General features: G+C 41.5%; 1 protein-coding gene across 10 annotated transcripts in view; it reads right to left on the reverse strand.

Moving 5' to 3' along the window:
- Nucleotides 1-16,975, reverse strand: part of ORAI1 (ORAI calcium release-activated calcium modulator 1) — a 38,681-nt gene extending 21,706 nt beyond the window's left edge. For 3 of the 10 annotated variants that reach the window (XM_044989690.1, XM_044989691.1, XR_006573864.1), the window contains exon 1: nt 15,275-15,641. In XM_044989690.1, coding sequence (XP_044845625.1) covers nt 15,275-15,388 — 114 coding nt within the window. In that variant the 5' untranslated portion in view covers nt 15,389-15,641. Of the gene's footprint in view, nt 1-7,123; nt 7,250-7,990; nt 8,114-14,510; nt 15,121-15,274; nt 15,642-16,872 lie in introns of those variants that run through there. The other 7 variants (XR_006573869.1, XM_044989697.1, XR_006573866.1 and 4 more) reach the window with 7 other exon arrangements.
- Nucleotides 16,976-21,151: the final 4,176 nt, after the last annotated feature.

The following is a 21,151-nucleotide window of genomic DNA, read 5'->3' on the forward strand; positions in this document are numbered from 1 at the left end:
CTTGAAAGGATAAATGTACAGACCTTATGATTTAGTTTACTACTAGGTTATAAAAGTTTTTAAAATGTGGTTTCTCAACTGTGAGAAGTTTCACATTTGAGACACAAATGTGTGGAAGGAAATGCCTCAAGACATACCATCACTGGCCACATACACAATATTTATTTTATCCCAGACTATGAAGCTTTCATCTAGAGCAACTGTTTCAAACATCAGAGCACAAGTTATAACTGGTTATTTGTGGAGCTCAGATCTAGGGAACAGGCAAAAAGCTTTAACTGGACCAGGTTAGACAGGAGTCAGTCTAACACACACACACACACGCATGCCTCTTCTTCACTGCTGGTGCACTCTTTTTCTGTCCCAATGAATGTAATGGAATGCTGGGGGATACTAAGCATGTTCAGCAGCAAAGTAGATGTATTCTACCTACAGCATTTATATTCTCTAAGCAGTGAGGAGTTTCATTTTCATGCACATTAATTTATCCTTTCTCCATTACTTTACTGGTGCTTGTCTTGAAATTTGACAGCTTAGCTGTCAACTCTATTTTAGCCTCAAGAATATTCCATGATTTAAAGACAGCTCAGATATTCCATGCTAATACTTAAAGGAAGATTAACATGACCAAAACAGACTCCAAGTAAGCTTCATCAAATGGATAAGACGATAAAGACTCCAAGCCTTTTAAAAAAATAACAGTTTAAGAATCAAGTATTTAATTCGCCCTTCTAGCCTAAAGTAAGTCTCATGCATCAGCTAGTCAGTTTCCATGAGATGCTGATTAAAAACACTTATTTCAGAAGGAGGCAGGAATATTTGGAATTCCAACAAGCCCTCTGTTCTTGGGCATCTGACTGCTCCCTCTAGAACTATTTAGGGTGCTCACATGAGCACACCACACAGAGCTGCCTTAATATCAAATAGGAGGGATGCAAAACAAATGCACTTCCTCTTTTTGATTTAGGTAAGTTTATCCTGGGCTGCAAAGAGAGTTGGGGAACCATGTTTAAGATGAAGTGCTCAGACACTGTTTCCAGTTTGGCATTTCCCATATTCAACAGCAAAACAAAACCTTGTAAGAAACTGGTTTAGCTGAAACAACATTCAAACAGTCCTTTAACTTTGTCCCTGGCTCATCACAAATGGTGGCAATAAAAAAGCTGCAGAAAAGAGGGGCATTAGATTTATAGACAGTTCACAAAGCTCATACTGTGTTGGATGATCATGTTATAAAACTGTTTGGTTTTTGCCAAAGTGGCTAGCACCAAACTGGATGCTACTAACCATGTCAAAGAACCAGGATATGCCTTGTTTAAATCAGATTACAGGTTAAACCTTCATTCCATCCACCCAAGCAAAGTTTCAGTTTTTAAACTGGTTGGGTTGCTTTTATAACATGGTTGCTTAATATCATAAATTTTGTTGCGGAGACAGGCAGTTATCACAAGAGGTCAGTCAGAATCCAGTGCAGGAGCAGGAAGGGTGTAGCTTCCTCTAGCTCATAGTAAGTGAGCCATGTGATTACTGTGAGCAAACTTGGGACTGTTCTTTTTAATAGAGGAATTACTGCTAGTGTCAATACATTTTTAAAAACAGTCCCAGGTGTCAGCTTTTTGGATTAAATACATTTAATTGATAGCAAGGTAGTCACCTTGCAAAGGCCACCACTATGTGTAGCACTAATTAGCCCCATTTTTGGCTCTCTTAGTAGAGACCAATGAATGAACCAACCACATAGTGCCGTGATTCCTGTTATCAGTTCCTGACTTTTCCCTCAGGCCTGGAACCAACTGGGTAGATACAGACTATTTCAGGTACTGGAATAGGAAAAAATTAACTTGGAGCCAAGATGAGTAACAGGAGAGCTGTCAGGGAGAACTCTGTTCCCTTTGAAAGGGGCTGTGGGCAGATACCATTTGCCAGTGTGGAAGATTACTAAAGCTGAAAGGATCCAATTTTGTTCAAGAGATGAAGACCTGAAAAACCAAATTCAGCATTGCTTGAAGGGTAACAGCCCCACCCCGTGAGCATGCAAGGTCTAGTTAAAAGCAATAGCCCCCCCACACACAAAATGGCTGCTCCCCTGATACCCACCAAATACTTCATGGGCTAGGAGTGCTCCAAAAAGGGAACTGTGTGCTCTGCCCTGGAGCTGAGAGCCTTAGCTCAGTCAAGAGCAAACTATTCCTGAGTAAGGATCATCAGTAGATGGCCTCCAAAAAGGGGGAAAAGGAGGGTTTGTCCAATCTTTCCCCTAAACAGAAGGGCGGATGGAACTTAGAGAGGGTAATTTGGGAAGGGAATGGGCAACATCGGAAACAGAATGGAGTAAGACTAGAGAGACTCTCCATGGCTTCAGAAACAGAAAGGACCTCATGAGATTGAGAAGAAAGGAAGAGAACATAATGTTGATGCATGTTGATTTGGCTAGAGGTATTGTTAAGCAAAAAGGAAGCATACTTGGTGACGTTACATGTTTAAGCAATGTGGTAAAGCTAGATATAAGCATCACATGCTGACAAGCAGGAAGCAAGAGAACACTTCCCTCCCCCCCCTTTCCCTTTTACTCACTTTGAAAAGTAAATAGATGCTTCAAGCCCATTTCAAAATGAATTTTTGAAGATGCTTTTCCTAATGTGCATTTAGGGCTTGACCAAAGCCCAATGAAGTCAATGGAAATACAGCCCATAGACAAAATTAAATGAGTTCCACATGGTTGGAGTTTGGGGTTGGGATTTGTCAAGAGTCTGAAGTGTTAGGCACCCAAATCTTATTAAAATTCAGTGAGATTTGGGAACTTTACCTTCAGCTCTTTTGAAAATCCCCAGTTGAATACTTCATGATTTCACACAAGAAGGGAGGCAAAACCATGTTTCTGTCTTGGCTAATCTTGACTGCTAGCAAAACTGTAACACACTAAACAACTTTCCCCTCTAGAAGAAGTTGTATTCTCACCCTAGTTACAGTTTAACAGCTTTGAATGATTCCAAGCAATTTCCTTGTGGACCATGCTGCATTATACATTACCACACAGTTTGGTACAGTGTGGCCTAACTAGCAGCTTCTGCTACAAATACTGCATACTGTTAAGTGCTATTGGACAGAAATTACATTATTTGTGCATCTGACAATATCACCACCACCAATTGGCAAGGGGGAAACAGTGATGCACTAATGAACCCATTCCCACCAGCAACAAAATAAATAAAATAAAAAAACCCTGAAGTTTATAAGGAGCAGTGATCAGTCACTTGGACAACTGCGAAGGAAGCTTGCTTATGTGATGTGTCTACAGCAGTTTGGGAGAAGTAACTTTCCTGGCATGCCATTTTGTCAGTTTCACAAGAGTAGCAGCATATGAATGAGTGTTGTGCTTCAAGTTTCATCACCGTTCTCATGTTTTACAGGACAAAGGACTGTAAACTAACATTCTTACTATTAGGGATGGACTTGTTTTCACTAATTTTGAATCCAAATATCGTGGGGGTCTGAAGTCTGACTAATGTTTTTGGATGTATGCTTGAGGAAAGGCTTGAATAAAGAGAAAAAATCCTGTGAGAGAAAGAATAAAATGGAGCATAGATTGGACAGAGTGAGAAAGAAGCATACTAATGGACAAACTGAAGCCTTGTGCACACACCATATAAAAGCCATTCACTGGGAGTGAGGGGGTCCTATTGCTAGTCAGAGACACCCCCTTAGATTTAAAAAAAGTAAACTCTCTTTGGGAAAAATAAAGAAATCAGTTCTAGGTACAGGAGGCAAAGGTTCAAGTGAGTGAACTCTACTGCCAGTACTTCCCTGCCTGTGGGGTTCAGTTAAGAGCATCCGGGTACAGCAGAAAGGCTTCAACAAGGGGTCTGGGGAAGAGAACCAGATTTTTGCTGTGATGTATATTAAAAAGAGAGCAGTAAATATTATTTCCAGAGGGTTTTGACTGAGTCATAGATTTGGATCCTGTTCACAATTACTGGTCCCCACTTTCTATAGAAAGCGGAAAAGAAAGAAACCCCCCTGCTAACTCAAGTGTATCTGCATTATTTATAAAGGATCCCTTCTCCCCACCCCCAAAAAGAGGGACTCCTATTTTTGGTAGCCAGGAGTTTATGCTGTGGTATGACATAGTAACACATGGCCACTTGTGTTCTCTCTCCTACGGTTAACATCAAATACTAGCATTAAAGTGCAATTAAGAGACTGTTTCCTTGAGTTTAACATGACAGGTGCGGTCTGCATAGAGCACAGAGACAGCTTGCAGCTGCACCACCACCCAAGACCACATCAGATGGCTGGCTGCAAAAAATCAAGAGCCTTGCTGTGTTCTTCACCCACCCAACTTCTCCTATGGTTGCTATCACCTACACTCAGCCACTTCTCCAGAAAGAGTTGGACTTGCACTCCTCAAGTTTACAGTGGATCCCATAAAGCAAGAAGCAGTTATGGTGAAGTGATGTCATGGGTGCAGAATCTGATTTCCAAGTGCTACACAATTCCACTGGCCCAGACTAGATCTCACATAACCATTGCTGTCGCTAGCCTTCCCATCTATGATTCAACCAAGAGTGATGGGGCAGAAGGGGAAAGGAGCCAATGGAGCTATTAAACTAAATGACTCATTACTAGAGTTCCTATATTTAAACTCTGCAGCTTTCAATAGTTTGGGAAACACTAGATTAGGGTATTAAGATCAAGTTCTCACATCTCTCCCACCCCATGATGCTAGTAACATTATTAATTTCTTGTAATATGGAAAGTCCCTCCTACAAATCTAATGTCAGCCTCTAAGTGGGGTATTACTTGAAGCACTAATCGCCACATTAATAAATCTGAATGTAGAATTGTCAAGGCAAGTGCAATGCAACAAATAAGACTGCTCTCATATCCCCTCCCTTCCTGGTCTTCTTCCACTGTTCTTTGTGATCTCTTTCTGCCTATTTATACATCTTCAATCAAGAAGTAGATTAAGGTGCACATATTTAAGTGTTGTTGCATTCAGCACTACAATGCCTAACTGATTCTTGCATCTGAAGAAGTGGGTATTCACCCACGAAAGCTCATGCTGCAAAACGTCTGTTAGTCTATAAGGTGCCACAGGATTCTTTGCTGCTAACTGATTTAGGAGACTATAATTTTCAAAAGGGATTTAGGAACTTAGGATCTCAGATACAATTGAATCCTAAAACCTCTGGAAGAGAGACTTAAGAATTGCTCCAGTTAGTGTTGGAACACCTAATATCGTTACAAATTTCCATTCCAACTTTCAGCACCCAGCTATTTCACATCTAGGGCTGCAAAAACAAACAAAAAAGTTTACAAAAATATTGTATATAAGATTCCCCCCCCACCACCAGTTTTCATGTTCAAGGACAGCTGTACTGATTCTACCTACATCAGTCTTCATGACTGTGCTGTTCATTCTCATGGAGATAAACATTTAAATAGAAAAAATGATGATTTAAAAAAAAAAAAAAAAAGATTGAGCCAGTCTTCCTGACTGGTATCTACCATTCAGTAAGAGTTATTGTAAGGAGCTCATACAAAGCCTCCTGACAGTACAGGGAAGCCAAGGGACATAAGCATGTTCATTAGAAATTGAAAGGATAACCGGTCAGAGTCCCCTGAATCCATTACTAAATAGTTTAAAACACAAGAAACAATACACTGAAATAGATCATTTACTCATCTAGCCTAGAATCCTGTCTTCAAGAGGTTTATTACTACATGAAGTTTGAGGATAGCAGAAATCTTTAATACTTGATAGTAGCACTATCAGTAGCGAACTAATACACAGGGATTATTAAACCCCATTTTGTTTGGTAGTCTTGGCCACAAAGATAAACACAACAACAATAATCAGATTAGATACATCTTGAAAAGGGAGCATAAATTAATCAATTTTGTTCCGTAGATAAACTGTGCAAGGGAGGACCAGGTTGTTTCTTGCCTTTGCATGAGATACAGCATGAGTGTGTGTGTTGCATCCCCACCCCAACAATGGCTAAACACCACCCTTTGCAACATCCAAATTCTGGGCCTGTTCTAAATTACGGCCATCTTGCATGGCCATCTAGACACCGTTATATGGTCCAGAATAGCTGAAACAGAGAGCACTCCATCCACCTCCCGTTCCTCAGCCCATTATGTCCCTAGGCCAAGACTATGCAAAAGGGCAACACAGGGTTGCTCTGCCAACCCTATGCCAGCAGAAGAGCCATTTTATATGAGGGATATTCCCGAGGGTTGTGTTCTGCCCTCTTAATGCAGAATTAAGTGCACAGTATATTACTACAACTCACTGAAATACAGCAGTTGAGGATTATTTTATTAATAAAATTAGAGAAGTATACTTAAAACTAACAGTTATTTCTTTAATAAGAGCTTAGTGTAAAGAAAGGCTTTAGAATTAGCTTGTAATCTTTATGGGACATGGATGATGCCTTCCTGTGTGTTCGTGCAGCGCCTATAGCAGGGGGCCATGATCCCGATAGGGCACAACTGCAATACAGGTACTTAGAGCATTCTGATAATACACCTTTATTGGGTGATGTCAGAGTTATAAACAAAAACTCTGATGGAGTATTCAGAAAGATATATTTGCCACACTTCAGAGGCAAGAGTGGATGTTTCTCTTGCAGTGCTCTGTATTTGGAAGCTTGTATACTAGTTACCTATATGACAATACAGCCACAGTTTGTAAAACTGGATCCATTTAAGAAGGTCAATGAAATTATACTGAAGGACATTCCCTACTGGACAAAGAACCACATAAATCTTCCTGTTACAATAATTTAAATTCACAATTTAGGCTAAGGTAGCTTTACAGAACCTATTAATAGATGTTCACGTTGTTTTTTATTTCAACAACTGTTTGGATTTAACAAATTCTCCCATAGTATGTGCAACCCCAAAACCACCACATTATACTAGTGCATGATCACCTGACAGCGAAACAATTTAAGACGTGATATTTGATCAGCCTATTTTTATTGTCCAAGCAGAGTGAAATGTAAGACTTAAACAAACCACATAAGTGAAGGAAGAGTCAAATTAAAGTTCTTTCAGTTTAAATATACTAAAGAATAGTAACACCAGCATCAGATTGTTTTTAATATTTACATACTTTTAACCTGTGTCTTTAATGAACAGCCTTCTTCGTTTTGAAACAACAACAAAATGCAATGTTGACAGTTACTATGTAGCAGTAACACTCTCCAGCATCCACAATAAAAAGCTGAGCTAGGATGACCTGTTACATTGGAAACACAGTATATGGTAACATATTTGACAAAGATGAAGAAAGTGAACAGTGAAAATTCTCAGGATTTTTAAGAGGAAATTAGAAACAATGCAGAGAGATTACACAGTTCTTTAAAAAAAATTGAACTAAGTGGCTGATATACGTATAAACCATGTGGCACATTACAATTCCTAGGTATACCAGTACCATTATCCTTCTTACCTATTTATCTCTGGCTCAAGCATCCCTCCTACAGCGATACTTAGCTCTTAGTTTTGGCTCTAGTAGCCAGGTAGGTGTGCAAAACTCTCCTACATCCAGTTAACCAACCACACGTTGCTAAGTGACTAAAAGTAAAAATATATATTTAATTTTTAAGTATCAGAGGGGTATCTGTGTTAGTCTGGATCGGTAAAAAGCGACAAAGAGTCCTGTGGCACCTTATAGACTTACAGACATATTGGAGCATAAGCTTTCGTGGGTGAATACCCACTTCGTCAGATGCATGTAGTGGAAATTTCCAGAGGCAGGTATAAGGTATACCTGCCTCTGGAAATTTCCACTACATGCATCTGACGAAGTGGGTATTCACCCACGAAAGCTTATATTTAATTTTGTCTAATCAGATTTAGTAATCCTTTCTCATCTGAGGGGCCTTCAATTTTAAGTAGTGTCACATCCAAGCTCATACCAATCTAAGTTGATTCATAACACCAACCCCTTGGCAGCCTTGACCAGAATACTACTTACACTTATAATATGCCTTTAACTCAAGGATCTCAAAGCACTTTAGAAAAAATAATCCTCACAATACCCTGTGAAGTAGCTATTATGGCATTTTACAAGTGAGAAACTGATGCACAGATATCAGCTGTCTTGACTTAGTTCTCACAAATCAAATGCACAAAATACTAGTTAATGTTCCTTTCCATTGTTGTATCATAGTAACAGCAGAATGTGGCAGAACAGACACAGACTAGCTTAAAATTCAGTCCCTAAAGCCCTTTTTAAACTAGAGAATTTTACTTTAAAAAATCCCATTGATACAACTGTTGGAATGTTGGTATTAAAAGATATACTGCTTCTAGCATCCCTGCTGCTGAATATGCCACCTCACCACTTCCAGCAATATGGGGCTTTGCTTGTTTGTTGGCTCTGCAAATCAGAATGCTGCCCCCAACTGCAAGTCTCCAAGCTCCAAAGACTTCCTTTTAAATATCTGTATGTCACAGATCCAGTCGAGTGTCCCCTCTTAGCCACACACCAGACCATTGTGAGGTGACCCAGCAGCTGAAGCCTGTGTTTTAAGACTCCGACATCTGAAAAGAGCCCAGGCACTGTCCCTATTTTAGGGCCTCTGGGCACATTCTCAGGGTGCAGATTTTTAATCTGGTACTCACAACAGAGTTCAGACCATGCAGCCCCATCCCTGGAACCAGTGCTAGCCCATTAGACTCACCACCATAGCCTAAAAACACCCTCATTCAGAACTCCACAAGATGAGAGCATTCTGGTTTACCTCTTCAAGGGGGGCATGTGATAGATGTAATTGCTTGACATACAGACAGACTTTGCACACGATTCTGAACCACCACTGCTCTGTTTAATAGCACAAGAAATACAGAGCTCCATAAAAATAATAAGCTCTGTATTCATGTCCCTGCCTCAGTTTCCTCATCACTGCAGGGCACTCTTTAGGCTGAGATTAGCATTGCCTGGTGCCAGCTGAGCTCCTTCTGTTTGCAGTGCATGGCTTGGGTTCTGAAACATGGAGTCTCTGTGCCCCCAGCTTGCCTCCTCGGATCTTGTCTGATCCATCCCCTTCCTATCTATGAGTCTCTCTGTGCCTTCCCCCAGTAAGGCCTTTTATATCCCCCTGCTCTGTTGCCTTCATCTTTGTCCTGCTTGGAGAATTTCCATTCTCTCCACTGCTTCAGACAAGGGAAGAGAAACCCATTGTCCCAAGATGCTTCACCCTGAATAGATGGTTTCTGAGTTCTGATGATACACCATGGCACCTGGATGCAATGGTGGATACAGACAGACAAGCATTCATGATACAGCATTTTTTATAACTTCATATCAACCAGAATTCATAAATTGTAAATAGGTTCCCCAAATCATCAGACTGATACTGGGCACTGTGTGACATAGGATGCTAGACTAGCTAAATCCTTAGGCCTACTGCAGTGATGCAGTTACTAAACTACAGTCTGCAAATATCAGAACCTAGTGTACATTTCTCTCAAATGAGTACACCCATTGCAGGTCAGGACAGGTAACATCGACACAGAATGATGTTAATATATAAAAAAGGCTTTTAGCAACCATCGCTGCAGATACATGGAATTTGAAACCTGACTTGAGCATTTGCAAATTTTCATTTGTATATATGTAATTGACCCTCAAACTACATTTACATTAGTACACACTGCATTTGATTAAACACATTCCAATTAATCAGGCTAGCTGTTTTATTAAAATTTATCCCTGGGTGCCAGTTTGCCATTCACTATCAGCAAATCTAATAGTTGCTACTTGTCCACACGTATGAATTTAGCATAGTGGACATACAGTCAGTTAGTACTAAAGAATTAAGGCGTGTTTAGCAAAGTAGTGTGGTCCATTGTATAAGGCATGGAAACGAGAGTCAGAAGTCTCAAGTTCTATTCTTGACTCCTCCTACTGATTCACTGTGTAACCTTGGGCATGTCATTTAGCCGCTCTGTGCCCATTTCCCTCCACTCCAAAAGTGGAGGCAATTATACTTAACTGCTTTTTAAAAAACACAGATCCATGGTTAAAAAGTGCTTTAGTGGTGTAACAGTCTAATGCTGGAGGCCAAGTTGTCTCTGCACTTATACCTGTGTAACCTTACTGGAGCTAGTGGGGTTGCATGGATGTAAATGAAGGCAGAGTTTAGCCCCTACACTTTAGCCCAGGAACAGCGAACCACGGCCACTGGGAGCTGCGAGGGGCTATGCCTGCAGACAGCCAACGTGAACAAAATGCCTTGCAGTCCGCCAGCGGATTACCCTGATGGGCCGCATGCCGAAGGTTGCAGATCTCTGGATTAGAAGACTAAATGCAGTGAGAAGCATTTGTATTTCTCTCCCTTTCTTTTTAAAGTGGCTTTTTCTCTTAATAGGGAGATTAGGGTGTCCCAATTAGAGGACTACTCTATGAGCTTGTTTACATGGTGGGGTTATGTCCTTTGCAGGGGTATGATATCTAAAGCATGCTAAATTGTTATGCATTACTTGGTCCATGTAGACCTGGCCGGTGTGCACTAAAGGTTCCCCAGTACACTTCAATATTGTACTGTTTCAAACAGCACTATGTTCAAATGCACCAGCAGGGTCCACATGGACCTATCAGCATGCAACACTTTAGTATGCTTTAGAAATCATACCCTCGTAGAGGCGCATTACCTCACCATGTAAACAAACCCTGTAGCAGCAAAGCAATGGAGTCAAAGGTTGATTCCCAGTGGCAACTTCCCAGATTTTGAGAGGGGCAACTTCCCAAATGTTAAAATGCAATGACTATTCAGATTCAACATTTCTCACTACTGAGTAACTGGACTCTACTAATTCACAAGTGAGTTTGCCCTCGAGTTACCAGTGATACTAGTTACTATGGTAACTAAAACCAATAGTCTGCAACTCCAGGACATCATACACTGTCAAAGAAGTCATTGTCAGAGAATGAATGAGACTTAAGGCTATCACCTGTTTATATCCAAGAGTCACTTTTAGTGGTCCATATTTCATATAATTAATTGCTGTATTAATTTATATGCAGTGAATGTAATGGATAAAAGTAGGACTGTGCTAGTGAGCTAATGAAGAAAACAAGTAGTATTGGTGTTAATTCACACAGATTTTCTTTCAGCTCTAAAAAAAGTGATTTAATCTGCAATATTAAATCCCTTAATTTTAACAAAATACAAACTAGAAGACAATGAGAAAAAGGGCTTTACTTTCTATTATCACCTATCACTTTTACAATAAAATATGGATGCAGGAAATTGCCATGATAAACTACTTGGTCTCATCAGAATGAGTGTTTAGTAGAACACACTGCAGTGTAATTGTGCTTAACTACCAGCCTGATGCATGGTACTCAATGGAGAACTAACTGCTGTTCTGAGCACAGCTGCCTGTCAGTCAAATGGATGCCTGTCTACCAATGCCCCTAAAGAGTTGCATTCTGTTTTTAGCCATTGAAGTATGACAGTGACATTTATTTAACCGTCAGGAGGTTGTTTTACACTAGTCCCTTTGTTCTGTTTTGATATCAAATTTGAGTTATGTTATTATTTGAAATGAAAGCAATTTCATGGTTTACAATCTAATATAGTACTCGTGTCAAAGGCAGATGGTCTGCCCTTTTCTCAGCAGAGTTGGAAAATGCAACATTTCTAAATGCCAGGATTTTAGAGGTCTGGTTCCTACACTGATTAAGGATAGCTGAATGTTTCCAACCCACAAGAACGCATTCTAATAAAAAATGGCACTGAAAGTGAGAATTCTGTTTCAAAACAATGTGCTGAAGAAAAATAAAAGAGGACATTTCTAAAAATATACACAGAAAACCTCCACAATTAAACAACTTTTGCAGTGTTGAAAATGGTTTGTAATGGAGTCCAGCAGGCCCTAGAAATCTCCCATGTTACCTAGGAGCTCATCCCCAGAACTTTTGAGGGTCAGGATTTTTTATTACATATATAAAATGCATGCATGTGCAGGCACACATCTCAGAAGAGAAAAAATACTGATGATATAGATTTGTACATAAGAACATAAAAACAGCCATACTGGGTCAGTCCAAAGGTCCTTCTAGCTCTGCATTCTGTCTTCTGAAAGTGGCCAATGCCAGGTGCCCCAGAGGGAATGAACAGAACAGGTAATCATCAAGTGATCCATCCCCTGTCGCTCATTCCCAGCTTTTGGCAAACAGAGGTTAGGGACACCATCCCTGTCCATTGATGGACCTATCCTCCATGAACTTATCTAGTTCTTTTTTGAACCCAGTTATAGTCTTGGCCTTCATAACATCCTCTGGCAAGGAGTTCCACAGGTTGACTGTGTGTTGGGTGAGAAAAAATACTTCCTTTTGTTTGTTTTAAACCTGCTGCCTATTAATTTAATTTGGTGACCTCTAGTTCTTGTGTTATGAGAAGGGAAATAACCCTTCCTTATTTACTTTCTCCACACCAGACTTTTTTTTCCCCTTCTTTTTTTTTTTTTTTTTTTTAAATAGACCTAGATCATATCCCTGCCCTTAGTCCTCTCTTTTCCAGGCTGAAAAGTCCCAGTCTTATTAACCTGTCCTCATATGGAAGCCATTCCATACCCGTAATCATTTCTTACTATTTAAAAAGCCATGGTTTTCCTAAAAAATAAGATTCAGGAGTACAACTGGAAACCCATATCACCAGCAAAATTGTCAGTTAAAGGGACAGTCAACTTAACTTCTAGTCCAGGTTTTTATTATTTAAAAAGTAAACTAGACACTACACCTGCTCTTGAGTCTCACAGTGTGTGTGTTTTAAATATTCTTCTATTCCCTGTGACTATGTGAAAGGACCACACAATCAGGAAACTGAGTGAAGCAGCAGCAAAATTGATTATGCACAAAAGTCTATCAAATGCGCTGAAAATTAACATAGAGAAAGCGTTAGTCTCTTTCAGTTATAACAACCTTAGGCATTACATGAAACAGTGGTGAAAATACTGGATACTGAAGCACTATTTTTACACTGAAGTTTTCTTTTATAATGAAATACGATAAAGCAAATGCAGTTGTGTTTCTTATTTGAGAGTCTTGCAGAATGTATTAGGGCTATTTAATAGATTTAAAAAGCCATTTAGCAGTTTTTCCACTTCTTGAATGACAGCAATCTAATACTATCCAGTGAATCCAAATGAATTTAGAACAACACAGAGGAAATGTGTAGTAAAAATAGTAAAAATATAAAAAATAAAAAGATTCTGGTACTTTAAAAAAAAAAGTAGGCAACATTAGGTTCTGATCCTACAATTTGCTGTGTGCAGTAAGACTTTTGCATTAGCTCAGAACCCCCCTGAAGTCAACAGGAATCTACATGGGGCACAGCAATCAATGCAACAAATTAGAGGATGGGAGACTTACTGTACATGATTGTAGAGAAGATGCCTACAAGCTGGACCTAAAGATACATGATCTTCAAGCCTCCAAGGACTTACACATGCTCTTAAGTTTATGCACATTAGTAGTCCTGAAATAGTGGTATAGTGAAGTTGAGAACATGTGTAAGTCCAAAGGATTGGGGCCTTAAGCTTTAGCTGTAGACCAGGCCTACATCAACCTAGCTACACTGCTTAGTTGATCTAAACCCCGGCACAGACATCTTAGGTTGCCAGAAGAGTTATTCTAAGGACCTAGCTACCAGCTCTTTTGAGGGGGTGGATTTACTACACAGCAATGGAAAAGCCCTTTCCATTGTGGTAATAAGTGTCCACGCTACAGCAGTGTAGCTGAAGGGCTGCAGCTGTGCAGACACAGCCTAAGTACAGTGATGATCAGGGGTGGCTCCAGGCCCCAGCACACCAAGCGCGTGCTTGGGGTGGCAAGCCGCAGGGGGCGCTCTGCCGGCGCCGCAAGGGCAGCAGGCAGGCTGCCTCCGGTGGCTTGCCTGCAGAGGGTCTGCTGGTCCCGTGCCTGCGGGAGGTCCACCGAAGCCGCGGGACCAGCGGACCCTGCGCAGGCAAGCCGCCAGAGGCAGTCTGCCTGCTGTGCTTGGGGCGGCAAAATCCCTAGAGCCGCCCCTGGTGATGATGTATTGTTCAAGAGCCTGATCCTGTACTCAGCACTGTGCCCTTAACTGCCACTGCCAACAACAGGAGTAGAAGTTTATATAATTTCAGGGCCATACCCTGATAACGAAGAGTTGTGATATAACAATTAATACTAACATTGCATGTGAAAATGAACAAGGTGGCATTAAAAAAAAAAGCCAGTTCAAAGCATGCATGTAAATAACTAATTTTTCTTCAAAAAAATGCATGCAAGATTTTGTAGATAAATTGTTTATGGAAAACTGCTTTATTTTTGTAAGATACAAGATATGTTCAATGTTGTCCCAGTCTAGGACATGTAGAATCCCAAATTTACAGTGAAGTGGAATTTGGGAAGTGGAATGGAAGTCCTGAATTATTTCAATGCACTGCAACATATGGATTATATTCTGGTTATAATGAACCCATTCTGAGAGACGCTACTGTACCTGGAAATAATATTCTCCAGAGATGTGCTTGTTCTTGGATCAATGGCAAGGAAGACAAAGCAGTCAGTAAGCCAACCAGCAGATAATAAAACCCAGGAGCAAAATAATTACACATTTTGGGCAGTGTTAGTAAGCCAAGGAGGGAAGAAAATAAGTTATGGAAGAAACCAGTGTATAAATCACAAATAAAAAATGGTGACACGCAACATTTGCTATGCAAATCCTCCTAGACCGTTTGAATTCTCCTCCCACCCATCTCCTGCTTCATGAACAAAGACTAAATTCTTCCCCCTCCAACTTAACTTCAGCCAGGGAGCGAGCCACAGGCTGGTGTTGACAGTTCAGGATTCAATTCTCCCAAACTCATTTGAGGTGGAAGCACCTGAGCTAAGACGTCCCATTTAAATGGGGGACCGCACACCCAGCCAGTGATTTATCTGGGGAATGCGGGGAGAACGCGATGGTGACCGGGGCTGCAGAGAGAGCGAGGCAGACACACCACACGCCGTCCAGGAACAAGTAAACGGCACATCCTAGTAGATTTCGCTCCTGATAACACAAAGGGCGGGCACAGGCGGTACTTACAGAACAGAGGGGAATAGAAACCCGGCTGGGGTTGGGGGCACCAGAGCCAAGAGGCAGCTGGCCGCCCTGCAGGGCACGGTGCACCGCTGTCCCCCGGGTTACCCGTAACCTGCCCCCCTCCCCGCACGCTCCCCCAGAAGAGGTGCCTGCCCGCGGGCGGGAGGGACGGGAGCGCTCACCATCGCGAACCCGGAGAGTAACGCGGAGGTGCGGCTGGAGGCTTTCAGCTTGGCCCGGCTCAGGTAGAGCTTCCGCCAGGACAGCGCCTGCATCGAGTGCTCGTTCAGGCTCATGGTCTCCGGCGGGGGAGGCTCGCACCGGAGCTGGGGAGGAGAGGAGCGAAGAGAGGGCGCCTGGCCCGGCTGCGAGTTCCGAGGCGCCTCCTACTGCTGCTACTTCCTTCCTCTCCTTCCGGCTGCAGAGACAGGCCCGCAGCTGCATCTAGCACCCCCCGGCGCCGGCTCCGACACCCGCCGCGGCTCCGACACGCCTCCGTGGCGTAAGCCCGACTCCTCACCCTTCCTGCCGGATGCGGGCGGCTCCGCCCCCCGCGGGAGGGGAGCGGCGCGGCGCGGCGCGATGTGGATACGAGCAGTTCCCTCCGCACTCCCAGAGGCCGTGCAGCGCGGCTAGGTCAGCGCCGACTGAGGGGCCTGGGCCTCCCTGCCCCCCTTCCAGTCAGGATAGCCTGGGCTGGCGCCCCTGGTAGTCCCTCCCCCCGCCCCTCGGGGTAGCCTGGCCTGGGCGCCTGGCCCCGGCCTCCTTCCCCTCAGGGTAACCTGGGCTGGGGGCCTGGCCCTTCCCGTAGCCCCGCCCAAGGAAGTTTATAAATATGTGCCCGTGTGTCGTTGACTTTGAGTTCCTTGGTTTGTTTGAAAGTCAGGTTCAAGATATTTTATGTTGATCAGAGCTGCTGCTGCACACCTGCTTCTCCATCATCTTCAAGTGGAGTTTGGGGAGCTCTGAAAAAAAAGTCAGGCTTAAAGTGGCTCAGGTTGGGCATCCAGTCAGCAGCCACTTGTGAAAGTGGTGGCCCTGAGCTGCAGAGATGAGCTTGGCAGGGGAATCAGGTGGGTTGTCCTTGTCCTCTGATTTATGGCTTATTTTGTTGTTTACTACAAGGTGCTTAAATCACCCTCAAGCTGTGTCTATACTGCAGACCCCTGGCAGCAGCATATAGGCTACGGGGAGCTTACACACTGCAGTGAAAAGCAAGCTGTGTCTACTTTGGTATGCCTACACTGCAATTAAAACCCCATAGCTGGCCTGTGCCAGCTGACTCAGGCTTGCTGGACTCAGGAGCTGTTTAATTGAAGTGTAGAGGTTCAGGCTCGACCCTCTAACCTCATTGGGTCCTAGAGACTGGGCTTCAGACCAGTCCAAACATCTACTCCAAAATTAAACAGCCCCTTATCCTGAGCCAGCTGGCATCACCCAGCCACAGTTTTATTTGCAGTGTAGACATACTTACTGTGGTGCATAGCTATAGATGGCAGTGTGAAGCTTCTGGAGCCTTTCCCCAACCACCTCCCCAGTGCATTTCCCTGCAGGACACTACACTGCTAAACACAGCAGCATAGTGGGGGAGGCACTGCTTAAGGGTGTAGAGACCCATGTAGAATATATGCCAACAAGGTTTAGGCCTGTCTTTAAGTAGTTCCTCACTGTCTACACTGCTATTTATATTGGGGGGGGGCATGCTGTAAGATTTGTGAAATGTAGATGTACCATAAATCTTCATTACATCACTCTTTTACATTCCTTATTCTAGACTTACTGGGTCAAATTAATCCCCTCATTAAACTTCCAGATATTTCCCTCACTTCCAAATCCAATCTGGCACTGCAGACTGAGGACAGGGATTGCAAATTCTAATATTCAAGCACAGGCAGTTGAACTCAACTGCAAAATCCCAACTGCCATGGAACCTTCTGATCCCAACATTCCAAGCACTGGCCGTTGAAGTCCAACCACCAGGCCACCTTCCTTTCACTGTATTCCATAACCTTCTGGGAAAATATATTATTTTTACATTTATAGCAATGCATAAGATCTAACCACCTGAATTCCAACCCATACATTAATTTTAACTGGAAGTAACACCTAAATACCCTTTGGGAAATTTTGTATGCCCTACAGTTGGTAGCAGATAAGTTAGAATCAGTAAGTACTGTAGTGCAGCAGACAATAAATGTTGATGTTTAGGTTTTCCACTTCTCATATTTGTCAACTAAAGAGGTGTGTCTGTCCCCGACCCCTTCTTTGAGTCTCTCTTATTAAAGCTACCCTCACCAGAATTTCTCCAGCTCCATTCAATGCTTTTCCAGCTTAATGTTGAGAATTTTTTTTTAAATAGCACAGGAATAAGTGTACATTTTCTATGTTGTGTTTAAACTATTCCCACTCTTGCTATACATATTATTCTGTAGCCAAAAATCTACTGACCATTGAGTTTTGTCAATACTGTCTTATTAAGTTATAAGGAATGTACAAGGGAACCTACTCAGAGATTTTCCTTAGGATTTCAGTTAAATCAGCAGAGAGTCACTAGAGAGTGGGAGAGGTGTCTATTGTGGAATCACAACTCTATGTCGTATATCTGTGACTCGCTATTCACCCTCTGTAAAATGGGCTTACTCCCTATCTCTTATGAGGTAAACACTCATGAAGTACTTCACAATTTGTTATAAAATTTGCACTTCTATAGTACTTTCCATGGAATAATTGCAATCCGGCATATTGTTTATAGTGAAACTGAGTAAGTTTAAAACTGAATGCATCACAACATTTACTATTACTGAGGTACGTGTGGTTCAATTATCTTATTAAGCATTCACATTGTGGTTTTGCCTAGAGACTGACCAGGTCAAGGCCCCATTTGCTAGGTGTTGTATAAACATCCTGACAATCCCTGTCCCAAAGAGCTAATAATTTAACAAATAATGGAATTCCCAACCCCCCCCCCCCCCATGCCCGCAGTTCTCCTGTGTGTGGACTGCAGACTATGTTGTGAAGAACAGCTTCCAAAATAATTCTGGGACCACTCACTTGATCTTACATCCAAAGACTGAGCTAAAGGTCTCAGTGCCCTGCCTTTATGTATTAAAATACCCTTTCTGATTGCATAGGAGACTTGTATACTACTACTATTTAGCACTTAAACAGCACTCTTTGCCTGAAGTGCTTATCCAGTTTTTGTAAGGCATAATTATTTCTGTTTTATAGAAAGAGACAGCAAAGCACAGAGAGGTGAAGTGACTTGGCAAAGGTCACACACCCACAAAGGGGATTCAGGAATCCTGGGTCTTACAGAGCTACAAAGATACTCTTTGTACCACAGAGAGCTTGTGGGTATGGAGAGGTGTAAGTGAGAAAAAGAAACATGATACTGTAGTTAAAGTAAGAAAACCTGAAAATACAAATGCACTACTAGGTAAGGATGGCTTACTTGCATTGGCTATAAAAGGCATGGTGGGATTGATTTTCCACCCCATGCATCTTCTGTTATTCACACTAGTGCAGAGTGTAAATGCTGTCCTTCTGATTTGGTAGCATTTTACACATAAGTGACAACACAAGAAATCAGGCCCTAAACATTTTGTTTTCTTAGTTCCTCTCTTCATGCTTCTCCTGATCTGTAGGTTCATTAATTTAGCTATATTTAATACATCAGAGGGCAATGATGGAGTCTATGCAAACATGACCATTATTATAACTTTTATTTAATTTGTACTGTGTTTTTTAAACAGAGGTTACCAAACCAGAGAAATCAGATTAGTAACTTGAAGCTTCAGATCACATTTCCTGGGACTACAGGTTCCTAGCCCAGCAGAATTGACCCAGCCCTTCATCCTTTCCCAATAAATAAATCAAATATTTAGTTTGTCAAGACATGGTCTTTTGGTCTTGTCTGCTATATATGAGCATTAAAGCTCCCACAGCCCCTGTAAGAGCATGGTTTGCCCTTAAGTTTTTTTCCCTATAAAATGTCTTACGCCCCACTATTGTGCAATATGTTATGCATTGGTTGGTTGCTGCCCTCCACCACAGAGGGGGTTGCATCTCAGTACTTCTGTGTATATCTAACTTTAAAGGTCATTTGGATTAAAAGCCCTGTATAAGAGAAGAGTATTAACATTACTTTTTGCTCAGTTATCTTTTAATTATGTAAGCACACATACAAAGAAAACAAGCACAAAGAACATTTTTAGTATTTCTCAGCATACAGTACTGGGATTGTTCAAGACAACTAATTGCAAAGTCATAAGTAATACCCACATAAAGGTTTTAAATTAACTACCATGCCTTACTTAGAAAGCTGGTAACCAATAGGCATTAAATGTTTCCTCTCCCACCTCTTCAAACAAGAGCTCTTCAAGGCTCTGTAGTTTAGTCTGTGGGGGAATCGTAACTGTACAAATATATTTGGGGTAGTGTTCAAAGCCTACGAAAAAGCACAACTCTACACACACAGATAAGATTATCTAGTAGCTTTACTTGTAAGTGCACACAGTTTGGTTGAACCACAGAATATTAAAGCAGCATAGTTGATCCCTAGTTTAGACTCCATTTCCCAAAATAAATGTATTTTAAAACAATTGTGTTCTAATTGATAAAGCTAATGCAAAAATCTGAAGTGGACTAATATCTGGAAAGGGGAAATTAATAGCATGAAGAAAACAGCTACAGAATAGTTAAGTCTGTCAGTTGCTCTAATCAACACTCCCTTACTATAGCTCTGTGAGCTATAATTAAAAATAGGATAATTGTTCAGATAAACAAGACTTTAGTTCTCTTTAGAAGTTATATTCAAAGTGGGCTGTCTACTACCATTTTGGATCCCCTAGATGCAATTTTGGGGGATTATGCTGCTTGCAGAATTGTGTGTGTGTTTACGACACAATTTCACAAATGCTTTCCATTGCCTGTAGTGCTACTTTTAGCTTTAATAATGCAATTAAGAAAGTTAAAATAGCAAATCCAGCATGCTTACTTCCTTTGTGATTTTAGGTATATACAAGAGTGCTTTTAGTCCATTGTCTCTCTAGACTGCCCCTCTTTTACATTTTACTTTAATAGAAAAGTAATTTTATTTAAACATACAATAATCCTGCACACTGATGCACCAAAGTCTATTAATGCATGTTCATATACATCACATCCACATTTTCAAACAGCAAAAAGCCACCCCCATGTGGGTCAGACCAAAGGTCCATCTAGCCCAATATCCCATCCTCCGACAGTGGCCAATGCCAGGTGCCCCAGAGGGAATGAACAGAACAGGTAATCATCAAGTGATCCATTCCTTGTAGCCCATCTCCAGCTTCTGGCAAAGAGAGTCTAGGGGCACCATTCCTGCTCATCCTCCATGAATTTATCTAGTTCTTTTTTTAACCCTGTTATAGTCTTGGCCTTAGCAACATCCTCTGGCAAGGAGTTCCACAAGTTGTGTGTTGTGTGGAAAAAATGCTTCCTTTTGTTTGTTTTAAACCTGCTGCCTATTAATTTCATTTGGTGGCCTCTAGTTCTTGTGTTATCAGAAGGAATAAATAACACTTCCTTATTTACTTTCTCCACACCAGTCAGGATTTTATAGACCTCTATCATATCCCCCCTTAGTCATCTTTTTTTTAAGCTGAAACGGCCCAGTCTTATTAATCTCTCCTCATATGGCAGCCATTCCATACCCCTAATGATTTTTGTTGCCCTTTTCTGAACCTTTTCCAATTCCAATATTTTTTTTTGAGAGAGAGAGAGAGAGATGGGGTGACCACATCTGTACGCAGTATTCAAGATGTGGGTGTACCATGGATTTATATAGAGGCAATATGATACTTTGTCTTATTATCTATCCCTTTCTTAATTATTCCCAACATTCTGTTAACTTTTTTGACTGCCGTTGAACATTGAGTGGATGTTTTCAGAGAACTATCCACAATGACTCTGAGATCTCTTTCTTTATTGGTAACAGCTAATTTAGACGCCGCCATTTTCTATGTATAGTTGTACAAATATATAGTTTATATGTATAACTCTACAAGCCCTAGCCTAGCAAA

Source organism: Mauremys mutica, chromosome 16 (genome assembly GCF_020497125.1).
Source record: "Mauremys mutica isolate MM-2020 ecotype Southern chromosome 16, ASM2049712v1, whole genome shotgun sequence".
Classification (NCBI taxonomy): Eukaryota; Metazoa; Chordata; order Testudines; family Geoemydidae; genus Mauremys; species Mauremys mutica.